Here is a 24,125-nt window from a genome sequence, read left to right on the forward strand (position 1 = left end):
TTCCTTTCCTTTCCTTTCCTTTCCTTTCCTTTCCTTTCCTTTCCTTCTTTCCTTTCCTTTCCTTTTTCTCCTCTTTCCTTGGAAGGAAAAACATTAAGCATTCATAAAAAGAGGTTTTCCCACTTTCCTGCCCATTTGTTTGATCCCAGGATCTTGCAGAAAACAGGCTTTGGACAGTTTATAGTACCATTCTAAAGGSTGACAAGATCCATCTGTCTTCTCTRCAAGGCATCTCCAATTTGGGATKAAGGTACCCACCCAAGGSTGGTAGGATCTAAAGGACTTGGGCACTTTTCCCAGGTTTGGGGCTGGCTGACGACTTTGGGTATGAAGAGGAGCTCTGTGTGGCTGCAGCAGCTGAGCTCCCTCCCAGCCCCAGCAGAGCAGCCCTGTGTTGGAGACTGATGCAGTCCATCAAATACAATCCTTCACAGAAGCATCAGAGATGCTCCTTTTGAATGCCTGACCTTTTCCCCCTCCCTCTGCAGTGATGGTTTGAGGGCCTGATGTTCAGAAGCCATCTAAAGCACCCCTGGGGCAGGYTGTCAGGCAAAGTGCTGCAGCAATGACAGGAAAAACCAAACAACCCCATGGCAGCATTGATGTTGCTGCTTTTATGTGTTTGTAAGTAGTTCAGAGGGGGTGATCGCTGATTAAGTACCCGATATTAACTGCTCTTAATCACTGYTCTGGAGCCTAATGGAGCTCTTGTTTGCACATAACCATGCCTTGTAGCTGTCTTTAGCACACTTGACAGATGTGCTTATTGCCATCTTTACTGCATTTGTGTAATGGGCTTTTTAATTATTGATTCATCATTACTCCTTTATAAACTACTTACAAATGTCACCAGAATGAACTATGCTTGTGTTTTTCTTTTTAAAGCTCTTTCAGGTTTAAAAAATACAGTTCCCTGAAACAGTGTGACTCCAGGGGCAGGGGGCACTGGGCCTTGAAGAGGAAAGGAACAGGAATATACAAACACGTGAGGAAGCCTCCCACGTTTGAGTCAGTCCCCAAGGGCTATTTATAAAATACACTACCTGAGTAACCTTTGCTGTGCCTCTTCTTCTTCTTCCGTTTCCCAGAGGGCCTCTGCTTTTCCCTGTCGCTGTGAGTTTGCTCTGGGGGAAGTGTTGCTGAACAYGAGGAGTCAGTGGCTGGCTCCTCTGAGAAGGACTTGTCTTGAGAGGTGTCCAACAGCGAGTCTGTGCCGGGGTCTTCATTTTCCTTCGCCATCTCCTTTGACTCTGCCTGCTGAGCCTCATTGCAGGGAGCAGGCTGAGCACTCTCTGAGCCATCAGCTGGGCATTCCTTGCCCTGGCCTTCTGCCATGGACCCGTTAGTCCAGCTGAGCTGGTCCCTCAGAGCAGAGGCTGAACTGCTGCTCCCAAAACTGATCCTCGTGCTTATGTCAGCCACAGAGAAGGCAACGGAGCCRCTCTTTGTGCTGGGCTGGAGGCTTTCCACGCTGTCTGCCGGCTCCATCCTGGTGCCTGGCATGGGCTGACTGGTTCCATCAGCTTCCACTATGCTCACTGAGGGGCTTTTGGTCTGGAACTCCAGAGGTAAACTTCCTCCAGCATTGTTTTTAGATAATACCTGRCTTGAAGCTGAAGCATTTGTAACATCTCCACCAGTCTCCATTGGGGCMGTGGTTGAGGGGGGAGTGCTTTCTGAGGGATGACCATCCTTGTTTTGCTTGGTCTTGTCATCAGTCTGTTTCCCTGCTGCTTGTGGATCCTTAATACTCTTTCCTTTAAACAAAAAAACSACACAATCAACYAAGATGCACCTTCCCCTGCAGAGGTTACAGGTTAGCAGTTCCCTGTGGAGAGAGCACTGGCCCTAAAGCAGCTATGCAGAGGCAGCATCACTTTATCTTCCCTGTATTTCCCCTCCTTATACCCATGTGGTCACTCCAGCCCAGCTGGACTCCAAGGTCACAGCTCAGCAAAGCCCCTGCTTTGTTTYCAGMAGGTTTTTATGTGTCTYTGCTGCAAACTGGTCGATTTCCATTGAAAGCTTCAAGACTTAGAAGGAAGCCTGAAAGTCTACAGCAGAATAGAGAACCTGCCTGTGAGGTCCTACATCAGGCTTGGCTGTGTGAGGACTTCAGTCCCATTGCCCACTATTCAGCCTTAAGCTGCCCTTGCAAAGCAGGTCTAGGAGAGCCATGGATGGATCAACATCCTTGGACATCCTAACATGCACTGCCACTGAGGTCAAGAGATCAAAGAAAGGATATACCCATGGGCTGTCCCCTCACAAGCACCTAAAGGACTTGGGTACTGGCGCAAATAGGGTTTCTAATCCTTTCTTAAGGGCTTTTTCAGTCTCCCAAGTGTAGACTAAGACGRGGTGCAGCAGTCTTGTGCTGTGCTACTGAGACTTAACAGCGTGGAGGGGACTTGTGTGGGGGTGAAGCAGTGCCCCATTAGCGTGGTGCCATGGCCAACATGTGGGTTGAGCACCTCAGAGGGTTTATCAGCACAGRTGCAAGGCCATGCTGCTCCAAATTCCTGCTAATTCTGGGACAGACCTGGGTAATAACAGCTCAAGGCTCTCTGCTCCTCTCCTTGGCACTGGCTGCAAAGCCTTCTTAAATAAAATGCCCCAAATGCAARCACAAAGGCTTCTTGCTGGTGCATGCTTGGCTCAGGCTCAGAGGCAGATGGGAGTGAATGGCTGCAGGTACTGTCAGGTCTGAGTCCTTACCAGACTGGCTTTCCTCTGGGCTCTCTGCAGACGAGGATTTAGGAGCTGCATCCGTCTCGTGCCTGTTCTTTGTTTTTCTGAGAGTGAACCCTTTCCTTATGTCGGCAAGCAGGGCATCGATGACACACACCTCCTCCTGCTTCATCAGCCCCTTCTTAACTGTGGGGGTAGAGATGAGGGTTAAATCTGCCCAGAAGATGAGGCAGGAGGAGACTTCGCAGTGATTCCATTGCTAGAGGTGGCTACTGCTGTCCCAGTACAAGAAACCACTGGGCAAGGRCAAGGCACCTTCACCAGCCTGGGATCCATGCTCTGTGATCCCACAGCAGCATATCCTGGCTGCAGACAAGGGATCTGCTCCAAAGTCTTGGTGCTACAGCCTGGCACCAGTGATACCAGCTCTGCCTGGACCGGTTGTACTGTGACCTTGAAATACCCCCTGTTTGCTATGGATGCTGCTGGGAACCCTTTTTGTTTTCTTTTCTATTTTTCTATTTTTTTTTTTTAGGGAAATTAATTTTGATTTTTCTTTCAGCTTCTTTCAATTATATTTTTCAGTCTTAAATTTTCCTCCAGGAAAAGGCATATTTAAGAAACACATATGATTTTTGGGACAACTGTGGTAAAGAAAGATTATTCACATATATATGGGGACCTTGGATAGGGAAAAAGTCACATGTTTCTTGTTAAATTTGGGATTCAAAAGTTATGTTTAGAAACTGAAAAAGTTAACTGAAATATTTAATTTGTGGTGTTTTCTTTCCCTTCTCTGCTGTTCAGTCAGCAAACCTAAAATTAACTTCTCTGCCCAGCTGCAACTGTGGAAAGTCAATTCTTAGCCAGGGCTGTTCTTACACCTAAAAGCCTTTAGTCAGCCAGCACCTGGAAACCTACAAAATAAATTACCACTACTGGTCCATTAAAGCAGGACCACCAAAGAGCTCCTATGGCTCCATCTCTCTTTTTTGAAGCCATTTCAGATACTCACTGACTTTTCCATTTTCTCCCTTCTGTCTCTTGCCTTCTTCCTCTTCGAGCTGTTTTTTYCTCTTCTCTGCTTTGGCAGCTTGCTCCTTTCTGTCCTTGTTTTCCTGCAGGGAGGTAACAGGGCTGTGAGGAGGTTGGGTAAATGTCTGCTAGGAAAGCTGATGCAGAGAAAGGAGATCTATACATGAAAGAAGAGAAATTGTGGTCTCATCCTGTGCAATAAGTAAAATGGGCACTGGGAATAAGGGCTGTTGTACCAAGATGTTGGCCAAACTCTGCCACATCCCAGTTGGAGGTGGCARTGGTGACACACCTCACACAGGTACCTCTGGTGTGCTCACCTGCCTGACCTCTAGCTGAGGTGAAAGTGGCAGATACCAAAGCCACAGTTTTCTCCAAACAGGTGGCTTTTTTACTACATATCTCTTCTCTGAGTCTCTTTGCTCAGGTTAGAGCAAAGGGTTATGTTTTGTAAGCTACTTCTTCTAAAACTTGGACACTTGGCCCAAAAGCACCTTTGTGACTCTGCAGCTAAATTTGCACCAAAATCACAAATCCCCAATATTCGGGCCAGGCCAACAGGATGCAGTGGAATAGGGATCAGACACCACTTCAGTGRGGGAACTCACACCAAGTGCCTAAAAGAAGAGGCTGTAACCAGATTCCCCTGCTGGATTTGGGAGCCCATCCCACCCCTGTCCATCGAAGTGGRGGCAGGTACCAGCCTCAGGAATGCTCAGCTTTGTGTGTGCACATGCCAACCTTCAGGGCTCGGATGAACAGATCTCTGAAGGTCTTCATGACGCTGAATATGTCCTCTAGGGACAACTTGCTTGGRTCTTCACAGAGATAATTTGCAAGTTCTTCTCTCTTCTTTTCAATGGTTTCAAATTCTTCTTCCAGCTTTCTGGAGGCATCGATGCAATCCTGAAACACATTAAATGCACACAGTAAAGCATCATCCACAGGACAATCAGTGAAGTGCACTCACAGAGGAAGGATGAAAGATCTTGGWGCAGGACTCTGGGTCCTGGCTTTTTTTCCCAAAGGAGCTTTTGGGAAGCAGGTGAGAGGACATTAAGATTTGTAGATGATCTTTCCTCCTGGCGACTGGCCAGTTTACCGGGGTGGCTTGAGCAAGACATGGAAAGCTCCACTCAAACCTTAATCCCAAGCAAAGGGCTTCACTCTGGTGGTCCACACAGAAGGTGAACATCTTCCCTTAAAGTGAGGAGCCCCACAAAAGCATGGAAAGAGCAGTTAGGGCATGCACCCCAAGAAATGGCCTCACCAAAGGTATCTGGGTTTGATGTAGAGCTTGCAAATGCAATTTGGGTTGTGTGCCATTGCAGCCTATTTTCAAATCTGAGAGCATGTCTTGTGGCAGTATTTTCTCCCCTCTCATGAGCCATCTCAGCTGCAGATGTACCATGCACCACCTCTGTGTGTGTAATGGGGGAGAGATCTCCATTACTGACCTGGATGGGTTTCTCATACTGTTGTTTCACATCCTCATTTGATGATAAGACTTTCCGCTGAAGCTCCAGCAACTTCTTTAAATTGGTACTGGACTCGGTGCGTATAATATCAAGATTAATTCTGAAATCACASAGAATTCTGCCATTAGCTGACACTGCAGCATCTTGAGCTGACCAAGGAGTGGACAAGTCTGAGTGTATGATTTGGTCATCCCTCTACTTCCCACCACTTCACTGAACTGCAACCTGAGCTCTGAGCTCTCYGTGCAGTCCAAGCTCATGGGAAACAGTTTCCCTCCACAGTACTTATGGAAAGGCTGCCAGCTCTACCTRCARCTTTGTGTACTGGCTAGATGAATGSCARAAAAAGCTGACCCRYTSAAAAGGCTGCTCTCCACCCGCCSTGCTCRGCATTAGCTCATTTTCMCTGGCTGGGGRTACTTCACCAGCTGGCCTTCACCAGCTCCTGCCACCACAAAGGCAGTGCATATTTCAGAAGGGTCTGGGAGGCAGCTTTAACTGACTGCTCTGCAAATTTCARCCCTGAGTGCTGCCAGCTGTAGTAGAATTATTATGTATTAAAGGGCTTTCAACATTCATCAACCAAATCTTTCAGTTAAAACTATGTAAGATGCCATCTTGTTAATCTGCTATACCAGCTGTGTGTGTCCTAATTTCTGGTACATTGTTGATGTGCATGGGATTTATTTTTGTTTTTAATTCAAAGGAAGTGACACACAATTTTACCCTGCTGCTTTTGAAACATATTCAAGATCCTTTGGCAGTTCCAGTAGGTCCTTGTGGCTGTTTTCTACTTCCTGAAGAGGAAGAGAGAAAGAAGTGTTATTTGGTGTGTGGCAGGAGCTGARGGGAAGCTGGGGGGAAAACACATGGACAGAAGTGTCCAGGAAGGATGACTGTGCTGTGTCCTGCTACTGCCCCCCGTCTGTAGTTTGCACATTCAGAGAGGAAAGGCATTTCCCCTGGCCATAAAAACGCTGAACTCTGAGTAATACTCAAAATTCAAAGCAAAGCTGAGCTCTTCTTGAGCATGGTGGGGAGGCAGGATCATATTTTGATGCAATCTGACACTTCCTACAGTCCCAGAAGGTTACTAAAAGGCCTTGAATGTTATTTGCATTCTTTACTCTCACARCTGTCCTTGCTGAAGCTATTGCCAGCTAAAGCAGGGCTTGAACATGCACAACTGAAACTGAGGGACWTTGATGAATGAAGGTGGCAGAGCAGAGCATGGAGAAAAAAGATAAAAACAGCATTTCAGGGAATAGGAAAACCATGGGAGCYTGGAGAGAAGCATGAAAAGCCTGAGCCTAGTCTGGAGGAAAAGGGAGAGTCCATGGAAAGGCAGAAAGRCTGAATGGGTACAGATCCAGGACAGCTTTGTGCTCTGTGGTTTRCAGCTGCTGATGTGCAGATTGCACAAATATGAAAGGAAGTTGCAGACATTGTGGGCAAAGATGCTGGATGGAAGCAGAACAAGTCTTAAAATAAGGAGCTTCCTTAGTAGTGCCCACAAGCAGACTCCACCAAAGAGTCACCAAAGTGATTCAAMCACTCCTGACTTGTGACACTCTGTGGCCTGCCAGGGAGGATGTGAGTATGAGCATGTGGCATTAACTGAGGTAGGCTAGGAGAAATCTGGTTCATCCATGATAAAACCCTCCCTCTTCCCTACGKGCAGGACTTGGCAGTGGTACCTCTAGAATGTGGTGGAGCAGCGTGATGCGGGTTTGGTTTGCTTTGGTTTCTGTTAGTTTGAGTAACGTGCTGATTTTAAAGCCATCGGCATCGCCTGTGTGACTCCCCTACAAGAGAGAGAGAAAGCAGATGTAACCCCTGTGTCATACAAATAACAACCCTAAAGAAGATCAGACTGTAACGGGGAGAGGACAAGACAAAAAATGTCCTTACGTAGTTCAGGAAGTTTCCAACTTTGAGAATCAATTGACAAAAGACTGGCAGGCGATGACTGGTCAAAAGATCTGAAAAAACATAAGGGAGCAGASGTTTCTGCCACAGGAAGCCAAAATCTATTGCATAAACTTTCTGTGTACTAACCAAATTGGGCATCAGCAATTTATAACCCAAAATAACAGCCTTTTTCTTCTGGTTCCATTTCTAGGAAACACTAAAGCATCACTACTTTCGGGCAAAGTTTGGGGTAGGCTTTTCTGGCAGCAGAGAAAATTGCTGTATGAAGTTCTTAATGTGGCAGATAATGCTGGATGGATGAATTAGCTGCAGCGGGGCCAGCTCTGCTGTCTAAATTCAGCTCCTATGAAAGGGCTGACGAGCTTCCAGCACTTCACCATTCAAAGTGTTTCAGAGAAATATATCTGCTGCAGAAAAAAAAGGGATGAGGGTGAGAGAAAATGATCTTTGGTCCTGTTAAGGGCTTTGACCATCAGTGGAGATAYCTAAAGCTGCAGCAAACCAGTGACTGGACCACAGGGGAGTTCTTTGGGGGCTGGGTAGTAATATTGCAGAGCTCCAAGAGGGGTTTGGGCATAACATTGCAGAACTCCAGGGGAGTTTTGTGGGGGTTAAAGGTTCCTGTCATAAAATGAGATCCAGAAATGAGCTCAGGCCATCTATACCTTCGCAGGCTCTCCGGATGGCGTCAGCTTTGGGCTGAATCATGTCCAGCACGACGGTGGTCTCCTCACAGATGAGCATGCACTCGATGCGCAGCTGATAGCTACAGGTGGAGATGGGTTCACAGTGTAAAGGCACTGGGATCTCGGCCAAGCAGCCCTCCTCCCACATCACCAGCAAGTCCCTGCCATCCCACAACACTGCTGTCAACCACATCCACACCAAACCACTGGTGTGGCTCATGGAGGGAGGTGAGGGGCCACCGTTTGCCCCTGAGGGATGCAGATTCTGCTGATTCGCTGTGATCAGCAAAGAGAAGAGTTTCCCCTTCTTGGCACTGCATTTGGCACCRCCTTTCAGTAAATTATGGAGCCTCCTTGGGCACGTCTGACCTTGCGCCTGGGCCAGCCTCTGCTGCTTCAGAGGGAGGGGAGGTGCTGGATCAGGAARAGCCCTCCACCTAAGGGTAATGGGGAAAGGGACAGCTCTAAGGTGGGAGGGGGAATCTACCACTGATATCCATCAGTGCTGCTCTGTGAGGCTCCTGTAAAGAAAATTAAACTTCCCAGAGGTAAATCAAGAAATAGATGRGTCTGAAGTTCATGACCAACAACCTTACCTGGGAATCTGAAGGAGGAGAAGATAAAACTGATCTGCATTTGCTAGCTTTGATTTCTCTTCTTTGAAGGCCTTCAGGTTTTCTATCTAATGAGAAATAAAGAATCAAGACTGTAGGGCCRCACTGTGAGCTCAGCTCTGTGAACCAAGGGTACTGTTTTCCTGCTGACCTCATGYTTTTCAGGCAGCAGCTTCAGCAACTGCTTCAGAACCTCAACGTCGAACTTGGTCCGGTCGCCATTCTGGATCATGGCAGTCACCTCTTCATTGGAGCTGCAGGGAGGAGGAGCAGAGCCAGCCATCAACCAAAGACCACTTTTCAACAGTCACACACTACCAAGACATTTATCTGTGTAAGCGCTCTGTGCTTTCCCTAGTAAAGAGTCACAATAATCCAAAGGGAAAGGCATCTCCCCACAGTGAATTTAGAATCAGGACCTGGACCCCAGTTATRACCTGGTCATCTCAAGGACAGAGATGAATCCTGCAACTGAGATCCTACACCTCAGCATTTTTTTATCTTAAAAGAAAGTTGAACTCTTAATTTGTCCATTGGCCTTGTTTTGAGGAGGGATTTGATTTCCAGGTGTGTCTCACAGCCTAAGTCACCCTAARAGTCTGTGCCACAACTTCATCTGTAACATGGAGATGTAACTCCTYTGCCAACATATGGGGAAGTTGTATGAAAAAGCATAATTAAACATCTAAACTCAGTATTTTAAAGACAGTGTAGGACAAAATGGGGAATATTCAGATGATTTAGTAACATGGACCACCAAAGCACACTGGCTAGAACAGATTTCGTCAGGACCTTCCAGATACTGCAAAACCTGCTCCAAAGTTTTGTCACGAAAACTGGCCATATCTTACCATTTAAATTGCTTCAAAAATATGTTCAAATTGAGACTTTTCTTGGAGTCCAAAAATGTGATCTTCATTAAAGAAAAAGAAGATATCTCATATTAGATGAGCTGTCTGCAGGGATCTCTACTCGAAAGAACGAGGGGGGTCTCCTCACCTCCTTCGGCTCAGCCTTCACTGGTGCTGCTGTCTTCTCCTTAGGGGTTGGCTGTGGGAAGCAGAACAGCTGCTCAATGCTGCTGTAGTTGGGCTCTATGGTTTCCTCACTGCTGCTGCTCACAGAAGCCCACATTGAGTGGCTCTCTGAAAGAAAAACAAAGTGTTCAGACTGGCTGCAGGGACAGCTGAAAGCTCCTGGCTCCTGGGGCAAGGTGAGCTGCTAGCAGGGACAGTCTTCAGAAGATGAATGAAATAAGAAGAGACATGTGAGTCGTGGATAAATGGTTATTGTTGAGGAGGGGTAAATCCCCCAGATAGGATCCAAAGGGCCTGGAGGGCAATTAAACCTGGGAAGGGGAGGCAGCACTGGGCACACAGAGGCTGTACAGCCCCATCCCTSCCCATAAAACTGCATTTTCCTCGGTGGTGGGCAAACTGGATCAGCATGACAAGGACCTCAGACATTTCATTTCTAATCCCCTGGCTGATTTCATTTTTGCCTTCTTGCATCCTAASAAAGCGACTGGACAAGTTGGATATTTTCTGACTGTGTCCTTCTCCATTTTGCATTTTATGCTCGTGCGTCCTTGTATAATGCTGGCTACAGGACTGCTTGAATATCTACTGCAATATCTTAAAAATGTATTTAAAAAAAATCATGATAACATGCTTGTAGAAAGAAGTCTCTGCTGAAATAATCCCAACATTTTACTGCTTTTCTGACTGAAAACATCCTTATTTAGATTTCACCTTTGCCTATTTCCATGCAGTGGATGCCTTGCTTGTTGCCTAGGACAAAGCTGACACTGCTTGTCCCCGCTTCTTCTCACATTTCATGCTCCCCTTTGAATCCACTAGTAGAGGGAAATGTAACCCAAAAATCAAGAGATATGTGATGTGATCCTCACATGCACTCTTACTCATTACTTTAATAAACTCAGATAAAAGCATAGATGAGCTGGGTAATAAAAGCTTGGGGAACACGGATCAGAGCCTAATCTAAGGCAAGTCATAGTGAATTAGGAAAATATTCCCATCCATTTCTCTTCTTTTAATTTCAAAGTATTTTAGTTATAAACAAGCTATTCCAAAGTACTAATTCAGTTGGAATAGTTACTRTTACATGAGTAGTTTCATGCTACTTTTATTTATTTCAGCTCTGTAGGTCAAAAGTAAAGAAAATTAGGGAAGTTCTGTATCTAGAGTCAATCTGACAAATTTAAAGATAGTGTTCCTTTCCYTAGGTCACCCCTAAGGCAGCATTGACTTTATGCCAGAAGCACCCACCTCTCACCACGTTGGAGGGCAGCTTCTGCCAGTTCAGCTTCTTCATTCTCAGCGTTGGCGTCTTCACTGTCTTGYGGGGAGGCCTGCCCATGCCAAGGGGGCAGCTGTACTGGGAGGCCACCACAGCTTCGATGGAATCTCCCCCCATGCCAGGAAGGAGGGGTGGAGGGGGAGGGATGCCCCCCATGCCAGGCAATGGTGGAGGAGGGGGAACTCCCCCCATGCCAGGCAGTGGGGGTGGAGGAGGAGGGATGCCAACCATRCCAGGCAATGGTGGAGGAGGAGGGGGAACTCCACCCATGCCAGGTAATGGGGGTGGAGGGGGAGGGATGCCAACCATGCCAGGCAATGGAGGTGGGGGTGGAGGGATGCCCCCTATGCCAGGCAATGGTGGAGGAGGAGGGGGAACTCCACCCATGCCAGGTAATGGGGGTGGAGGGGGAGGGGGAGGGATGCCAACCATGCCAGGCAATGGGGGTGGAGGGGGAGGGATGCCAGGGAGCAGAGGGGCTGGAGGTGCATTCGTCATGGAGGATGTGGGGTTCACGGCTGCTGTGGCAGAGTTGGGGGTTGGTGGGGCTGGAGGTGCYGGGTTGGGAGCAGTGTTAGAGGGAGGGTTGGATCTCTGTGGCAAAGCAGAGCAGGCTGCGAACTGGCAGGATGAGATCTTCCTTTCGTTGGCTGGTGGCCCTGAGGATGTGGCTGGTGCCTTGGTGGGGTTTGATGATCCCCCTGCACACCGAGCTGCCCGTGCACATGGCTCTGGTTCACCCTGGGTGCCTCCAGCTGTGCTCCCAGACAGGCGGCTCTCGACTCGCTTGTGCTTGTTTGGATGTTTTTTGACGGACAGCAGCCTCTCAATGACTTCTTCTACCGTGTTCCCCTGGACTGGAGAAACGAGTCAGGGTCAGGGGAGGAACGGGGCTCACAGTCTGGTTCATGCTACTCAACCCTCCCTGAGCAGCAGATCTGGAGCCCTGGAGCRCTCATTTCCTGGTGTCACTCTACACAACTACACTTTTGGCTTCCGGGCAACTTCCTTCCCATGTGCCCAGCCCCAACACAACCCAGGCCAGCACGGTGGCAGGATGCCAGTGAGGACAGATTCCCACTGAGTCCCGTGACCCAAAGCTCGGGGATTAACCATTAAAGCAAGACTGTGAATCCCAAACCTACTGCTGAACATGGCCACCCACATGGATGGAGCTTCACATCAAGACTTGACCTATGCAGARGGTGTAGCTTTGTCCCAGCTTCTGTTCAGCTCTTAGCAAGTCCCACAGATTATTTCCTGCACATTGGGGAAAGACTTCTATGGGCTGAGACTGGCACGAGGGAAAACAGGGAGTGTGCAAGGCTGGATGGAYTTGTCAGTCTTACTGTCATTGGCGAGCAAAAGGGCTCTGTTCACTACAGCATCCAGGGACTCCCACAGCAGGAGACTRGAGTGATGAGAGGGTTCCAAGTGCAGCAAGCTCTGAAGGATGGACAGCAGCTGGATAGAGACTGGAGAGCGGCTCACCTGCAAGACAGAGCAGCTTCTGTCACAGCAGGGCTGGTCCTGAGCAAAGTGGGTTAATTTTGTGGCCACTGTGTGACCTTGCACCCCATGTGAGGGGCTACTTACTTTATTGAAGAGAGATGAAAAGACCTCATGATGATCATTCATGTTGATCCCATCGCATATCTTTAATAATTCCTCATCATCGTCTATTTTGAACTCCTCAAATGTGTCACAYTGGATAAGCAGATCCTCCTCCTCAATGTCTCTGCAATATCACAGCATTCATTTTCACTAGAGAGCCCTTCACTAATTTCCAGATGATTGTTTTTGTTAAATGGCTTTTATCTCTTTGCCTCTCAGACTCAGCCAGTTGGTGTGGAACGTACCCATCTCTGCCTCATAAAGGATCACTGCCATCAGTGCATCCTTTCTTGAACTCAATGTAYCTCTTCCTACAGCCAACACATACTTAGGACTTTTTATGGCATAACCTGGCCCAGTACAGGCTTGCTATGGAATTCTCCTTGGAGCTGTAACAACAGAGTGGCATTCCCACCTTACTGAAACCAGGCTGCTACCTTTCTTCTTTTAAAGCCAGGACAAATTGAAAATATTCCAGTAATGTTTCTATTAGAAAAACTTTCTTCTCTGTTACTCAAAATTAGATTAAAAAACCACAGACACTCTAAAGGTGACTTTCTCAGCACTCTCAAGACCCCTCAGTGTTAAAATTCCATGCTTGCTGCACTACTGAAAGATCTTCTCTTCCCTGATTTTTATGGTGTTGGATGGAGCAATTTCAGTTACACGSATAACTGCAATTCATATAAACTGCATTCTAAAATTTATCCCAAATGTTTTTCATAGAACATAATTTTTAAATTACATTCAGAGATGCATTAGTAAATTGTTTTAGCTGGATGTTTCTGGGACCAACAACAGCAGTGAAGTGGTTTTGAACACAGTGAGCCGCTCAGTGAGCCAGCACTGCTTCAGTCAGTCTGAAACACAGCCTCAATGAGGACATTGCTACTCCATCTGTGCCCAGAGCCTCTGTGCATGCCATCTGTGCCAACAGCTGCCCCATGACACCGTGGTTGGCAAGAGCATCTTAACACTGGCCAAATGCCTCCAGTTCCCATGGGATGGGTGCCACAAGTGTGGTCTACTCCACCCAGGTACACTGCACTTCACACCACAGAAGGCTGGATAAGGATTAAGTTTCCACAGCTACTTCACCGGGAATCTCATTTTGCAAAAAAATGTAAGTAGAGATCCTTACCTTAGCTTGTCTAAAACATCCAACAGCTGAAGCCCTGGCAGGTGAAAAAAATAGATATAGTTGCATTATGACCCACTTGGGACTGATCTGTTATGATCTTTATGTAATRTTATGCTCATGAACACTTTTTTCAGAGAGAAGTGAAAATATCTTCAGATGGATCTATCAAAGTGGGTRAAGTCATCTAATAAATGATGAGACACCACAGCACACATCTGCAGCACCTGTGTGAACCACTGCACAATAACCCTGGAGCTACTGAGGGACACGGGCACTTTTGGGGCAGGAGTGACCTCAGTTCAAACTAGATTTCTAAAATCAGCCTGATACAGTCAAATGTTCCTCGATCTCCATAGAGAGAAATGGAACCCAGGCTCACCAATTCACATGCATCCAGTATGTGAGGTGAATCCCAAAAAAGGTATTTAGAAACCTGAGATTCAAGCAGTTCAAGGCACAGCCTCTGTGGCTCAACTGCATAGACACTGAGGGAAGAAATTTCATCAACTCTTAAAAGTAGCTGCAATATATGGAAATGTGGCCACATAAGATGGCTGGTTATAGAAATGTTCTGAAGAAGCTCAAGTGATACAGTGCTGCTGGGATTCCAGAAAAGATCAAAGTTATGGGGAAGCAGCAAAGCTAAAAAAATGTGTTGACAGAAAGGCTGTTGAGAATAAAGGTCAAAAGGAAGAGGAAAATTCATATTTGCAGTTTTGCTCCCCAGCCTCTTCAGGCATCTTACAGATACRTATGAAAAAAATCCCTGTTTGTAAGTGACTTTGTCCAGGCAAAGGTGCAACAAACATCCTTACCTATGAACTCGTTTCTGATTTGTGTCCTTGTTCTCAGCTCCTCCTTCCCCAGGATGATGGCATTGATAGCACTCAGCAGTGTCACCATGTATGGCACATTGTCTGTGTTGGAGAGCTCGTTCATGATGATGCTGAATCGATACTGCTGGTTCTTCACACTCTGTTGGGAGCACAAGTGATATTATGACAAGAACAGTCCATATAGACATAAATGACTGCCCATGACTGTAGTGTAGGGTCTCAGATGGAATTAGCACCTGAAACCCTCAGTTTATCCCACTGTGCACAGGACAGGAAGATACAGGCAAAAGCAGCACTCCTCCATGATGGAGCAGGGTCTGRCTGGCAGAGAAAGTCACTGAAAACACCTCTTGGATCCCTTTATGCTTTCTCATAATTGATGTATGTACCAGAGCTCATGGGTAGTGAAACCTGTGGATGTGGCACCATTTATTTTGCTGATCTGGTGGTCTTGTGGTTGGCAGGCATTCATTCACACAGGTCACAGAAAATCATCACCAACTTCTGCTGACCACAGAAAATTTCCTACAGCTCTCACCTTAYAAACCCCTGCTTCTCTTACCAAAACGATGCAAACAGACCTTATTCCAACCCATTTCTCTGGTACATGGATCCAAGCTGAGCCATTCCTCCTGCTCCAACCCAACACTTGCCTTGTAATGGTCCAARGCATCCAGAGCCAAAGCGTGGCCATCTGATGAGTAAATGCACAGCGCAGCCAGGAGCTCAAATATTTGCTTTTTGACCATGACATTGGTTGTGTCAAGTGCTGGAGGAAAAACAGAGCAAAACAAAGCAGAATTTTAGTGACATTCATATTCTGAATCTCAGTGTCTTCTACTACATGGATGATGATAAGTGGTAGAAAATGGACTGAAGGAGGGGACCCATTACAATGGAAGATAGAAAGAGAAATAACTTAATTTATAGATTTCCCATCCCAGCAGCATTATGTGATGGTAACTTCTCATGAGAACAGTAAATGCTACAGGTACCCTACTGGCATTTTGGTACAGCTTGTAGTTGCTCATCTTTTCCACTTCCCAGTGCCATGCCACAACAGCAGCCAAGATTTTTCAGCACTCACAAAATTTATTTCCCTTTTTCACATATGAGTGTTTTCTAGAACACAGATGAACCATTTTCTTTGAATAATGACGTATTTTTAGTGCAGAAAAGCTCAATATGCATATCAATTAGAGCAATTGTTCCAGTGGGGCCCCATGTATTCCCYTTCTCCACTACTCTTTCTCTGGGAGCTGGGAGGGAGTGCATTAGACTGTCTTAATTTTTCCTGTGTAAGAGCACAAAGAAGCTCCAACACTGAAAAGACCAGGATGCCCTCCTGTTTTCATGGCACAAAAATCCCAGCTCCATATTTTTACACAGGCTAAGAAAACACAGGGTGAAGAGGAAGGAAGAGRACTTCAAAACTGAAGAGGGAAGCAAGCCAGCTTTCAGGGCAAATGCATTTTAAAAAGCTATTAATAAGGGTTTCTGGGCACAGCTGCGATCTCTGTGGAGCAGCACACAAGTTATCCTTCCAGCACCAGCTTCGTTAAGTGCTGTACAATAGGTTCCAGGAGATGCCCTGATGAATTTCAAAGCTMATGACAAGCCAAGTGAATGTCACGAGAATGCAAGTGCTGTTACCCACCATCTTCCAGGAGGAGCAGAGTGAGCAGCACAGAGAGCAGGCTCTCCTGAGCCCAGATATGCCACTTTCCCTCCTCCTCTTTACAAGCTACAAGGCTCCAAGCCCTTTCAATCCCTCTCCCTCTGCCCCAGGGGCTCACAAAGACTGAATAGCAAATGTCTGCTGACAACCAAAGGGTCGAAGATTTTTCTTGCCTATGCACAGATAAGGCTGGGTTTATCCCCAGCTTCTCAGCAAACTGAGATGATATTTGTGTGGAAATAGCACTGGGTGGCAAAGGCAATGCGATTTCATTATTTTAGAGAAGCAAACAGTCTCATTAATCAGCTGTGACCACCCATGTCCAACAAGGCTGGTGGAGGACAAGCAACAGGAGTGTCTCCTGATGCCACATGTGATGAATGAAGCAGGAAGATGTGTTCTCACCTTGGAAGAGTTTCCTGACGTAGCCCTCGTTGCTCACAATGTATTCTATGCCCTTGTGGGAGTTCATGACGGCTCTCACGCAGCTGATGCAGGTGAGCTGGAGCAAGGCATCCGATATCCTGGCCACTCCTCGCCCGGACAGCCTGTCCAGGGCCTCCAGTAGGAGATCCAGCCCAGACAGCTCCAGGAACTGCACCATCCAGGCATCATCACTGTTCTCCAGCCTCTTCTTCAGCCCAGAGTAGTTGACCACTGAGGGCATCTGCAGGAGACGGATGCACAGCTCTGGCTCTGCATTTTCCAGGTTGGCCTCTGACTGGTCAGTCTCCTGGGGTCCGAGTTTCTCCTTCAGGGCAGCCCACTTCTTGTGGGCACTYTCCTTTTTGATTGACATCGTGAACAGTTTGTTCTGAAAGAAAAAGAAATGGCAGAGTGAGGAATTTGTCTGGACTGACCGTGAACTATCTGGTAGCCCTATTTTTTCTCCAGTAATTGGGATGTAAAGCCCAACTACAGCAGCTCCCAGCTCTCCAGCATGTAGGGCACACTCTGGAACCAGCCCTCTGTTGAACGAACTCAATATATTCCCACCTTAACCACACTCATTACAGTCAGGCTCTGAAGACTCTGTGGAGAGACTTTTAGCACATTCAAGCCAGCAAACACAGCTTTTAAAGTAGCCAATTTACACCAGTCAATTGCCACTACCAATTTTCACGCAGCGAAAGGATAAGGGTGGAAGCGGCATTATCAGCTCWGAACTCCTAATGCCCATTAAAGCACTTCAAAATCTCACTGTGCTGGAGAGGCTGTGCAGTTTCTAAGCATTTGTAATGGGATGGAGAAATCATTTTGAGCATATCCTGCTCATAAGAGCATCTGATTACCCTGTTCTTTTTTCRCTTTTGTTTCTTATGACTGATGTTGAGGTTAATTTTACAGCACTCGCTTAATCCCTTCCTGTCTGCTGTAATAGCAAATATGTTTGTACACATGGTGTTTATGCCTGATAATGTGAGAGCCTGACAGGCTGTGAGTGCAGGGCCAGCAGCAGGAGGCTGGCTGTGAAAATAGCAGGGCATCTTTTTGGAGATGGGGAGCAATGGACAGTCTCCCTGGAGGACATGGCCTGTCCAGCCAAGGAGGGCCAGGAACTGACGCAGCACAGAGAAACTGCAAACTCTTGGTGCCAGATTTTATGGTTTTAGGCAGGATTATGATTTTTCAGACCCACAGGGATCATGTTATACAATGCAGGCCCTTTCCAAAGTTGCATGCAATCATTTTGGCCACTGAGCTCAGCTCACTTGGTCAGAGCATGGTGCTAATAACACCAAGGTTGTGGATTTGATCCCCACATGGGCCATTCACTGAAGAGTTGGACTTGTGAGTCCCCTCCAACTCAGAATATTCTGTGAATCTGTGATTCTGTTTTAAAGCTGAATTGCTCACAGAGAGGACAGTTTTCCTCACAAAAAGAGGATAAACCTGCTGGATTCAAAGCCAGCCTTTGACGCTACCTCCTCTTCCTGCCACACCACCAGGACCTCTGGGCTGCTGAGCCTGCACAGGGCTCAAAACAACCTGGGGCCAGTTGGCCCCAAAACTCAGCACTTAGGGGACTGAAGGGATTATGGCAGAGTCTCATTTTCCCTTCCCAGCTCTAGCACAAGGCTTTCTAGTCCAGCACTGGCTAGAGAAAAGGCTTGAAAAATCTAAACTGAGTAATCTCTGGATTTTTTTTTTCCAGAAAGCCAAGATAAAGGATGGACCATTTACATTGGTTGGGAAAAATCTAATTTTAAAGCTTGCCTTGTGATCTTTCCTGGGGACTGCACTGTTGAGAAAGGTCCTGGCTCCTTCCCCGCAGCAGAACTGCACGGCTTCTGTTTTACCCAAAGACTCATTTTGGCAATCTCCCCTCAGCAAATACACAGCCAAAAGACTTGCTCACTGATTAGTGATAGGCATGATATTACAGGCCTCAATATGCCTCTTGGAAAKATGCAAAGTGTGATGGGATAGGGACATTTGAACAATTTCCCTGAGAAATGTGATGGTGGGACCCTCTGGCAGCTCACAGCATCAAAGTCTGCATWAAGAGGTCAGAAGGGTGAAGGAATTAGCAGGATATGGTGACAGAAAATACAGTTAGAGAGCTCTGGAGAAACCCTTTTGCAGAGTTTTCYTTTGCTTCAGTGGGAGAGGAACTGGGCAAGCACCCAGTTGCTCCCTGTTCTGTTAGAAGAAAAAATGATAGTGATGATCCAAAAACATGAAGTGGCAAATATACCATCTGAGAACACACTGTACAGCTGAATAGTGATAAAAAGGACCATAAAAAAAACCAGCAACCCAACCAATCCCCAAACAAACCTCCCTGCCAAAGCACACGCTTGAGTTTCCAAGATTTGTCATCACTCCCTGCGGCCCTTACTCACTCCTGGTAAAATTCTTATTGGGATTAGTCAACCCCAGTCCCTCCCCTGTATCCAAGGCCAGGAATGTGGATTAGGCTCCATGCAAAGGAGGAGAGAAATCCTCCCTCTCTGGAGGGAGAGAAGCAAAAGTGTCCTGCCCCAGGTTTCCAGCCCTGGGGATGGGGCAGCATCCTACACCTCTCACCACAGCAAACMTACAGTCACGGGGCTGGGGAGCTGCTCCTGCAGCCAGGTTCTGCTCCATGTGGTGCACAGAGCCCAGCCACCCCTCACCAGTGCTGGGGTCAAGCCTGGACAGTGCTGAGGACCATCCARCCTGGTGCTGGTCAGCCCCAGGGGCTGCACAAGTGGCTGCCAATTCCCTTTCTCTTGTGTGACTTCTTTTTATACTCAGCARATCACTTTTTAAATTTGAATATGACTAAACATTTCTTACCCAGTCAGATAACTAAGCAGGCTGGCTTTTTGCTCCCAGATGTACAAATGCCTCATTATATTGTATTTGTATTATATTGTATCAGCTACAGCAAGCCAGAGAAATTATAATAGCATTATTGACCTCAGGCTTGGCTGATTCCTGAAAATTAAGCTCCACCAGTGCAACAGGAGGCAGGAAATACCGAGAGAGCATCCTGTTTACCAGCAGATTTGTTCTGAATTATCCTTCCCTCCCACCTGCTCCACACAAATGTGAAGTGATGAGAAACAGAACCAGGCAGGTACCTCTCCAAACAGTCCTGGCTTGTGTTTTTATGCAGTAAACTGAACAAACTGCATTGATTAAATACTCCTCCCCACAGAGAGTGCACTCTCTTTGTAGGAAAGGAAAAGGGTAGCTAATGCATCTAATTGCAAAAAGGGAGTAAAATAAATAGGAGCTGTACTATATAAATGGAAAGAAAATGAATATGGAGGAGATGGCAAAATGACTGCAGATGGTGTGATAAATCTGTTTACAAACACAGATACGAGTGATATATTGTGAATGCAACATCTTCCCATATTTTTCCACGAAGCTAAGTGTTGCAARGATATTTGGATACAGCCTTAAAGGTAGTTTTGCCTTTTATCTCTGACCACAGGAGCTTGTTAGCAGGTAAATGATCTGAGCAGAGTGAGATAGATAAGGATTGAAATGGAACACATCTATCTGGCTGGCTCACAGCGGCAATTTAGAAAATGTTGACAGAGGGAAGGAAAGTCCTCAGACAAAACCAGACAGGACAGCTGAATACACCTCACCTCTTGCCAGCAGAAGGGCACGGGGAGCTTTGCTTTTTGTTCCCAGGCAGAGAGGGGGCTGTGATGGTGGGAGCAATGTCCCCAGCCCCTGTGCTCTGCCCTCCCCTGCTGGGGCTGGGTCCTGCTCCCTCGGGCACATCCTGACAGGGAGTCTGTGCCTGCTGCTGTGGGCACACCCACAGCCACCACAAAGAATCATGGAATGGTTTAGGTGAGAATAAMRACCTTTAAAATCATCCAGTCCAGCCATTAYCTGAGCACYGCCAAGCCMAGCACTAAASCATGTCCCCAAGTGYCACATCTACATATCATAAATACAATCCTCTCMTTGTTTTCTCACCCTCAGAGGCTGGTTTAGCCCTGGAGAGGAATCACAGAATGTTAAGGGGTTAGATGGACCCTAAAGATCATCTAGTCCTATCCCTGGCTACYACARGGACATCTCCCACCAGACCAGGTTGCTCAAAGCCCCATCCAGGGTTGGGGCATCTACAATCTCCCTGGGCAACCTGTTACAGTGTCTAACCACCCTCACAGTAAAAAATCTCCCCCTCTTTCAATCTGTACCCATTMCTGCTTGTCCTAACCCTGTAGTTCCTGACGGAGAGCCTGTAGGCTCCCTTCAGACACTGGAAGGTTGCTAAAACATCATCGAGGCAAAAGCACTCTCAATTTTAGGAGATTCCTTTGGGAAACATGAAGGCATCCTGAGGGCCTGTGCTCTTGCACCTGGCAACAGCAGCACCACGATTCATGGTGCAAACTCCTCGGACCACTGAGTTTGTACAGCTAGAATGTTCCCTGCATCCATCCAGCCTGCTCTGTAAAATTTTCTCCTCCTTTCTTTCTGAATCAGGTGCTTCCCAGCTTTCTGTGCCTCTCTGTCCTTCGAGCCTGCTCCTAGGGAGATGACATCTGTGGGAGATAAATCARGGCACATCAATACTTTCTCCATCCTGTGAAGCTGCGGAGAACAGAGCWGCACAGCACAGCTTTCAGTCTAAATTATTACATGCCTYCAGGATGGCATGGATCACAGCAAGGACTGGGGAGGACATGTAAAAAGAGATTTTTCAGGGTAGCTATGGGTAATTGAGTGAAAACAAAAGGGAGAAACACTGCAGGTCAAAACTAATGTAATTTTTTTTGGAAGCAGACCCCCTGCCTGTGCAAAACAGAGCTTGGGGGCTGGTATGTGTGAGGGGAACAGCAGCTCCCTGCTGCTCTTTGAAGAATTCTGGGAGCATCCCAATCCTACCTGCTGCCCTCACAGCCCTCTGCTTCCCTCCACAAGGYTGCTGGGGTGAGAAAAGCTCTTTTTGCTGCTCCAGCCCCTCTCCTTTSCATGCCTGTTCCTGGCACTCAGGAGCTGCTCTSCMTGGCTCACTGCTAATGACAGGTTTTGCTTCTGGGTACTTCCAGTTTTCACTCTGCTGCTGGGAACACGCCAAGCCTTTGTATTTTGCAACACATCAGACTACTCAATCCCTAAAAAGAAACAACATCCTGGATTTGTGCTTTCCAAAATCACTTCTGGAAGCRTGGTGGGCTTCCTTCAGCTCTCCTTTTGCTTTCATTTGTGCTGCTGTTTTTCCATGTAGGGTTGGAATTGCCCATATCCATCCAGGCTAACAAACCATCCTCCCAGGCACCAAAACAAGGGGAGGACACCACAAATCTCTATTTCAGACACCAACATCACCCCTTGGTGTGGGCCCATTAGTGTCTGTAGGACTCAGCAGCATTCCCAGTCTCCCAGAAGAAGGGCACAGTGGGAAACTCAGGCGAGCAAACCAAAGGCATGGATTGCACAACACACCTTGCTCTGGCATGCAAACAAAGTGCTGCTCCATCCTTCTGCTGCCACGGCCCGTAGCCTCAGCAGCCTTTAGATCTACATATTCCTGATCCTCAGCTTTATCAGAAGCCAGAATGTGTGATTTATGCTCAAAAAATGAAAAGGTTTTGGGATGAGTGCCCAGTCCTGCTCTTCAATACCCAAGAAGTTTATGAGGTCTCTGGCACACTGTGCTTTGCTTTGGCACAGCCAAAGCTCTCACAACACAGCCCAGGTTGGTTGTGTCCTCTGCAGTGCTGCACCATTATGGGGGATATTTTGTTTTTAGGAAATGAGGGAGCATGGACACACACCCTGCTGCAGCTGTGGGCAGGAGCTGTGCCATCCACACTGACTGGGCCTGGCAATGGCTTCTGCTGGCAGCAAATTCCCAGAGAAGAAATTGGATGCACAGACAAAAAGTGGCCATATTGGTATGAATTTGTATGTATTTCACCAGTATTGCTTATTCTTTCAAAAAGAAAGGAAAAATCGTGTTGTCCTGACTCAGCCTCATCTACCTCTATCAGGATGCTCTGTGCCATCACAGCTTTTCTCTCTTGGGCAAATACAAGCTACAGTATTGTGTGATGTCTCACAAACAGGTTAATGTGTCCATTCAACATGTACTGGTAGCAGTGGGGTTACACCAGGTTTAACCCCACCACTAAAAAAAAAAAAAAAAAATCAATCATCAGGGCATCCTGACTCAGGCCAGAAAGGAACAGGATTCAGGTGCAGATCCCATGAAAACTCCCCCTGGCAGTCAGGCAGGTCTGGAGACTGCCGTGCTCCAGTGTCCACAACTCAGGGAGAGGCAGCTCTGCCAGCAATTCCAGCACCATTCAGCATTTGGGATGCGATTTGTTGCTGTCATTTGGGGTCATGTGAGGAGCAGAAACTGTTACCCAGCAACACGGACAGTGCAGTGGTAACTTTCTAGGACTCCTGGCTTCCACTCTGTGGGAAGCTGTCACACAAGCAGATATGAGAGCCAAAACCCTTTTTATTGCCTTTTTTTCTTGATGTTTTTAAAAACCTTCACAGGATGCCAAGAGGACAGAGAAAACTGTCAGTGGGCAGAATTCCTACCTCAGAGCTGAAGCCAAATTATTCCTTTGTCTCTCCCACATGGAAGGATAGTTCTGGACCAGTCGTGTGAGCCTTCCCTTCCCAGCCAGCTCCTTTTCTCCTTCTCTCTGCCAAACAACCTTCAGTCAACACAGCACAAATCCCCAAACGAGTGTCTCTGCAAACCAAACGCTCTAAGAAAGTTCAACAGGATGTCAGTGTCTGATAGTATGCAAATATCTCTGTTCGGAAAGGTGCAAGGAAGTGACTTTTCTGTAGCCCCCAGGGAAGGCATTTGCATGTCATTTGTCAYCCTTCTCATTGACCCTGTGCTGGTGGCTGGGAGGGTGGGAGCCTCACCCCCACTCTGTGTCTGTCTGGCATTGTGAAAAAGCGCTCCTGGCACCTCAGAGGGGTGACTCAAAGCAGGGAAATGACCAAAGCTGGGYAAAGAGCTGGCAAAGGAAAGGGAAAACAATGAGAAGGTAAAGAGAGGATGCAGGGTGGTGGGATGGAGAGCAGGGGTGTGGGTGGGGACGGCCCCTCGCATCTTGCAGAAACTGCGCTGGGTTTTCCAGCTTTGTGCCACCAGAGCTTTACACGGTGCAAGATCTCAGGGGTCTTTGCAATGCTGAAACAACTAGGCCAGTTTGAAATATTAAAGATGTTTAACCCAAGGCTGCCCACCCTGGGAGAGGAGTCACAAAGCACAGGCTGGGAGCTCAGGCAGTGTCCTCCGGGCAGGGGCTCAATGACAAGAGTTCTGCTCTCACTGGGCACCACTGAGGTCCTGCTGAGCTTCAGTCCAGCCCAGCTTTTATGGGCTGAAAAGGCTCTGAAGACATTAAAAGCTCTTTTTAACAGAAAGCATCTCTGTGCCTTTCTGGTTGACATTTCATGTGAAAACTAGTGTGTGAGCCACAGCTGCAAAATGCATCCACTCAGCCTCTCGGGAGGTGTTAGCTGAAACCCAGTCATTATTAAATTGTGAATATTTCAACATGGCCCATTTTAGCATAGGCCTCCTGCCTGGCTCAGGGTAAGCAGTTAGGCTTCAAATGTTTATTTCTTACTCTGTGAGCTTCTACTCTACACTGAACCTCCC

General features: G+C 47.2%; 2 protein-coding genes across 2 annotated transcripts in view; both read right to left on the reverse strand.

Annotated features, from left to right (window-relative positions):
• LOC130573332 (inverted formin-2-like) overlaps window positions 1–8,668 on the reverse strand; it is a 15,042-nt gene extending 6,374 nt beyond the window's left edge. The window contains exons 1-11 of the mRNA XM_057365693.1: window positions 8,588–8,668; window positions 8,419–8,504; window positions 7,802–7,902; window positions 7,116–7,186; window positions 6,902–7,009; window positions 5,931–6,001; window positions 5,184–5,304; window positions 4,468–4,632; window positions 3,707–3,809; window positions 2,719–2,877; window positions 1,044–1,757 (exon numbers count right to left, since the gene is read on the reverse strand). Coding sequence (XP_057221676.1) covers window positions 1,044–1,757; window positions 2,719–2,877; window positions 3,707–3,809; window positions 4,468–4,632; window positions 5,184–5,304; window positions 5,931–6,001; window positions 6,902–7,009; window positions 7,116–7,186; window positions 7,802–7,902; window positions 8,419–8,504; window positions 8,588–8,668 — 1,780 coding nt within the window. The remainder of the gene's footprint in view (window positions 1–1,043; window positions 1,758–2,718; window positions 2,878–3,706; window positions 3,810–4,467; window positions 4,633–5,183; window positions 5,305–5,930; window positions 6,002–6,901; window positions 7,010–7,115; window positions 7,187–7,801; window positions 7,903–8,418; window positions 8,505–8,587) is intronic.
• A 4,838-nt stretch (window positions 8,669–13,506) lies between these two features.
• LOC130573333 (inverted formin-2-like) lies at window positions 13,507–23,705 on the reverse strand. Its single transcript, XM_057365694.1, has 5 exons — window positions 23,042–23,705; window positions 16,430–16,838; window positions 15,000–15,115; window positions 14,326–14,485; window positions 13,507–13,544 (listed from the first exon to the last, which is right to left on the reverse strand). Exons 2-5 carry the CDS (start codon window positions 16,821–16,823, stop codon window positions 13,507–13,509), a joined length of 708 nt encoding a protein of 235 aa, XP_057221677.1. The 5' UTR covers window positions 16,824–16,838; window positions 23,042–23,705.
• Between the last annotated feature and the right edge of the window lie 420 nt (window positions 23,706–24,125).

Source organism: Malurus melanocephalus, unplaced genomic scaffold (genome assembly GCF_030028575.1).
Source record: "Malurus melanocephalus ecotype Western Australia unplaced genomic scaffold, MMel_1.1 scaffold_57, whole genome shotgun sequence".
In the NCBI taxonomy this organism is placed as follows: domain Eukaryota; kingdom Metazoa; phylum Chordata; class Aves; order Passeriformes; family Maluridae; genus Malurus; species Malurus melanocephalus.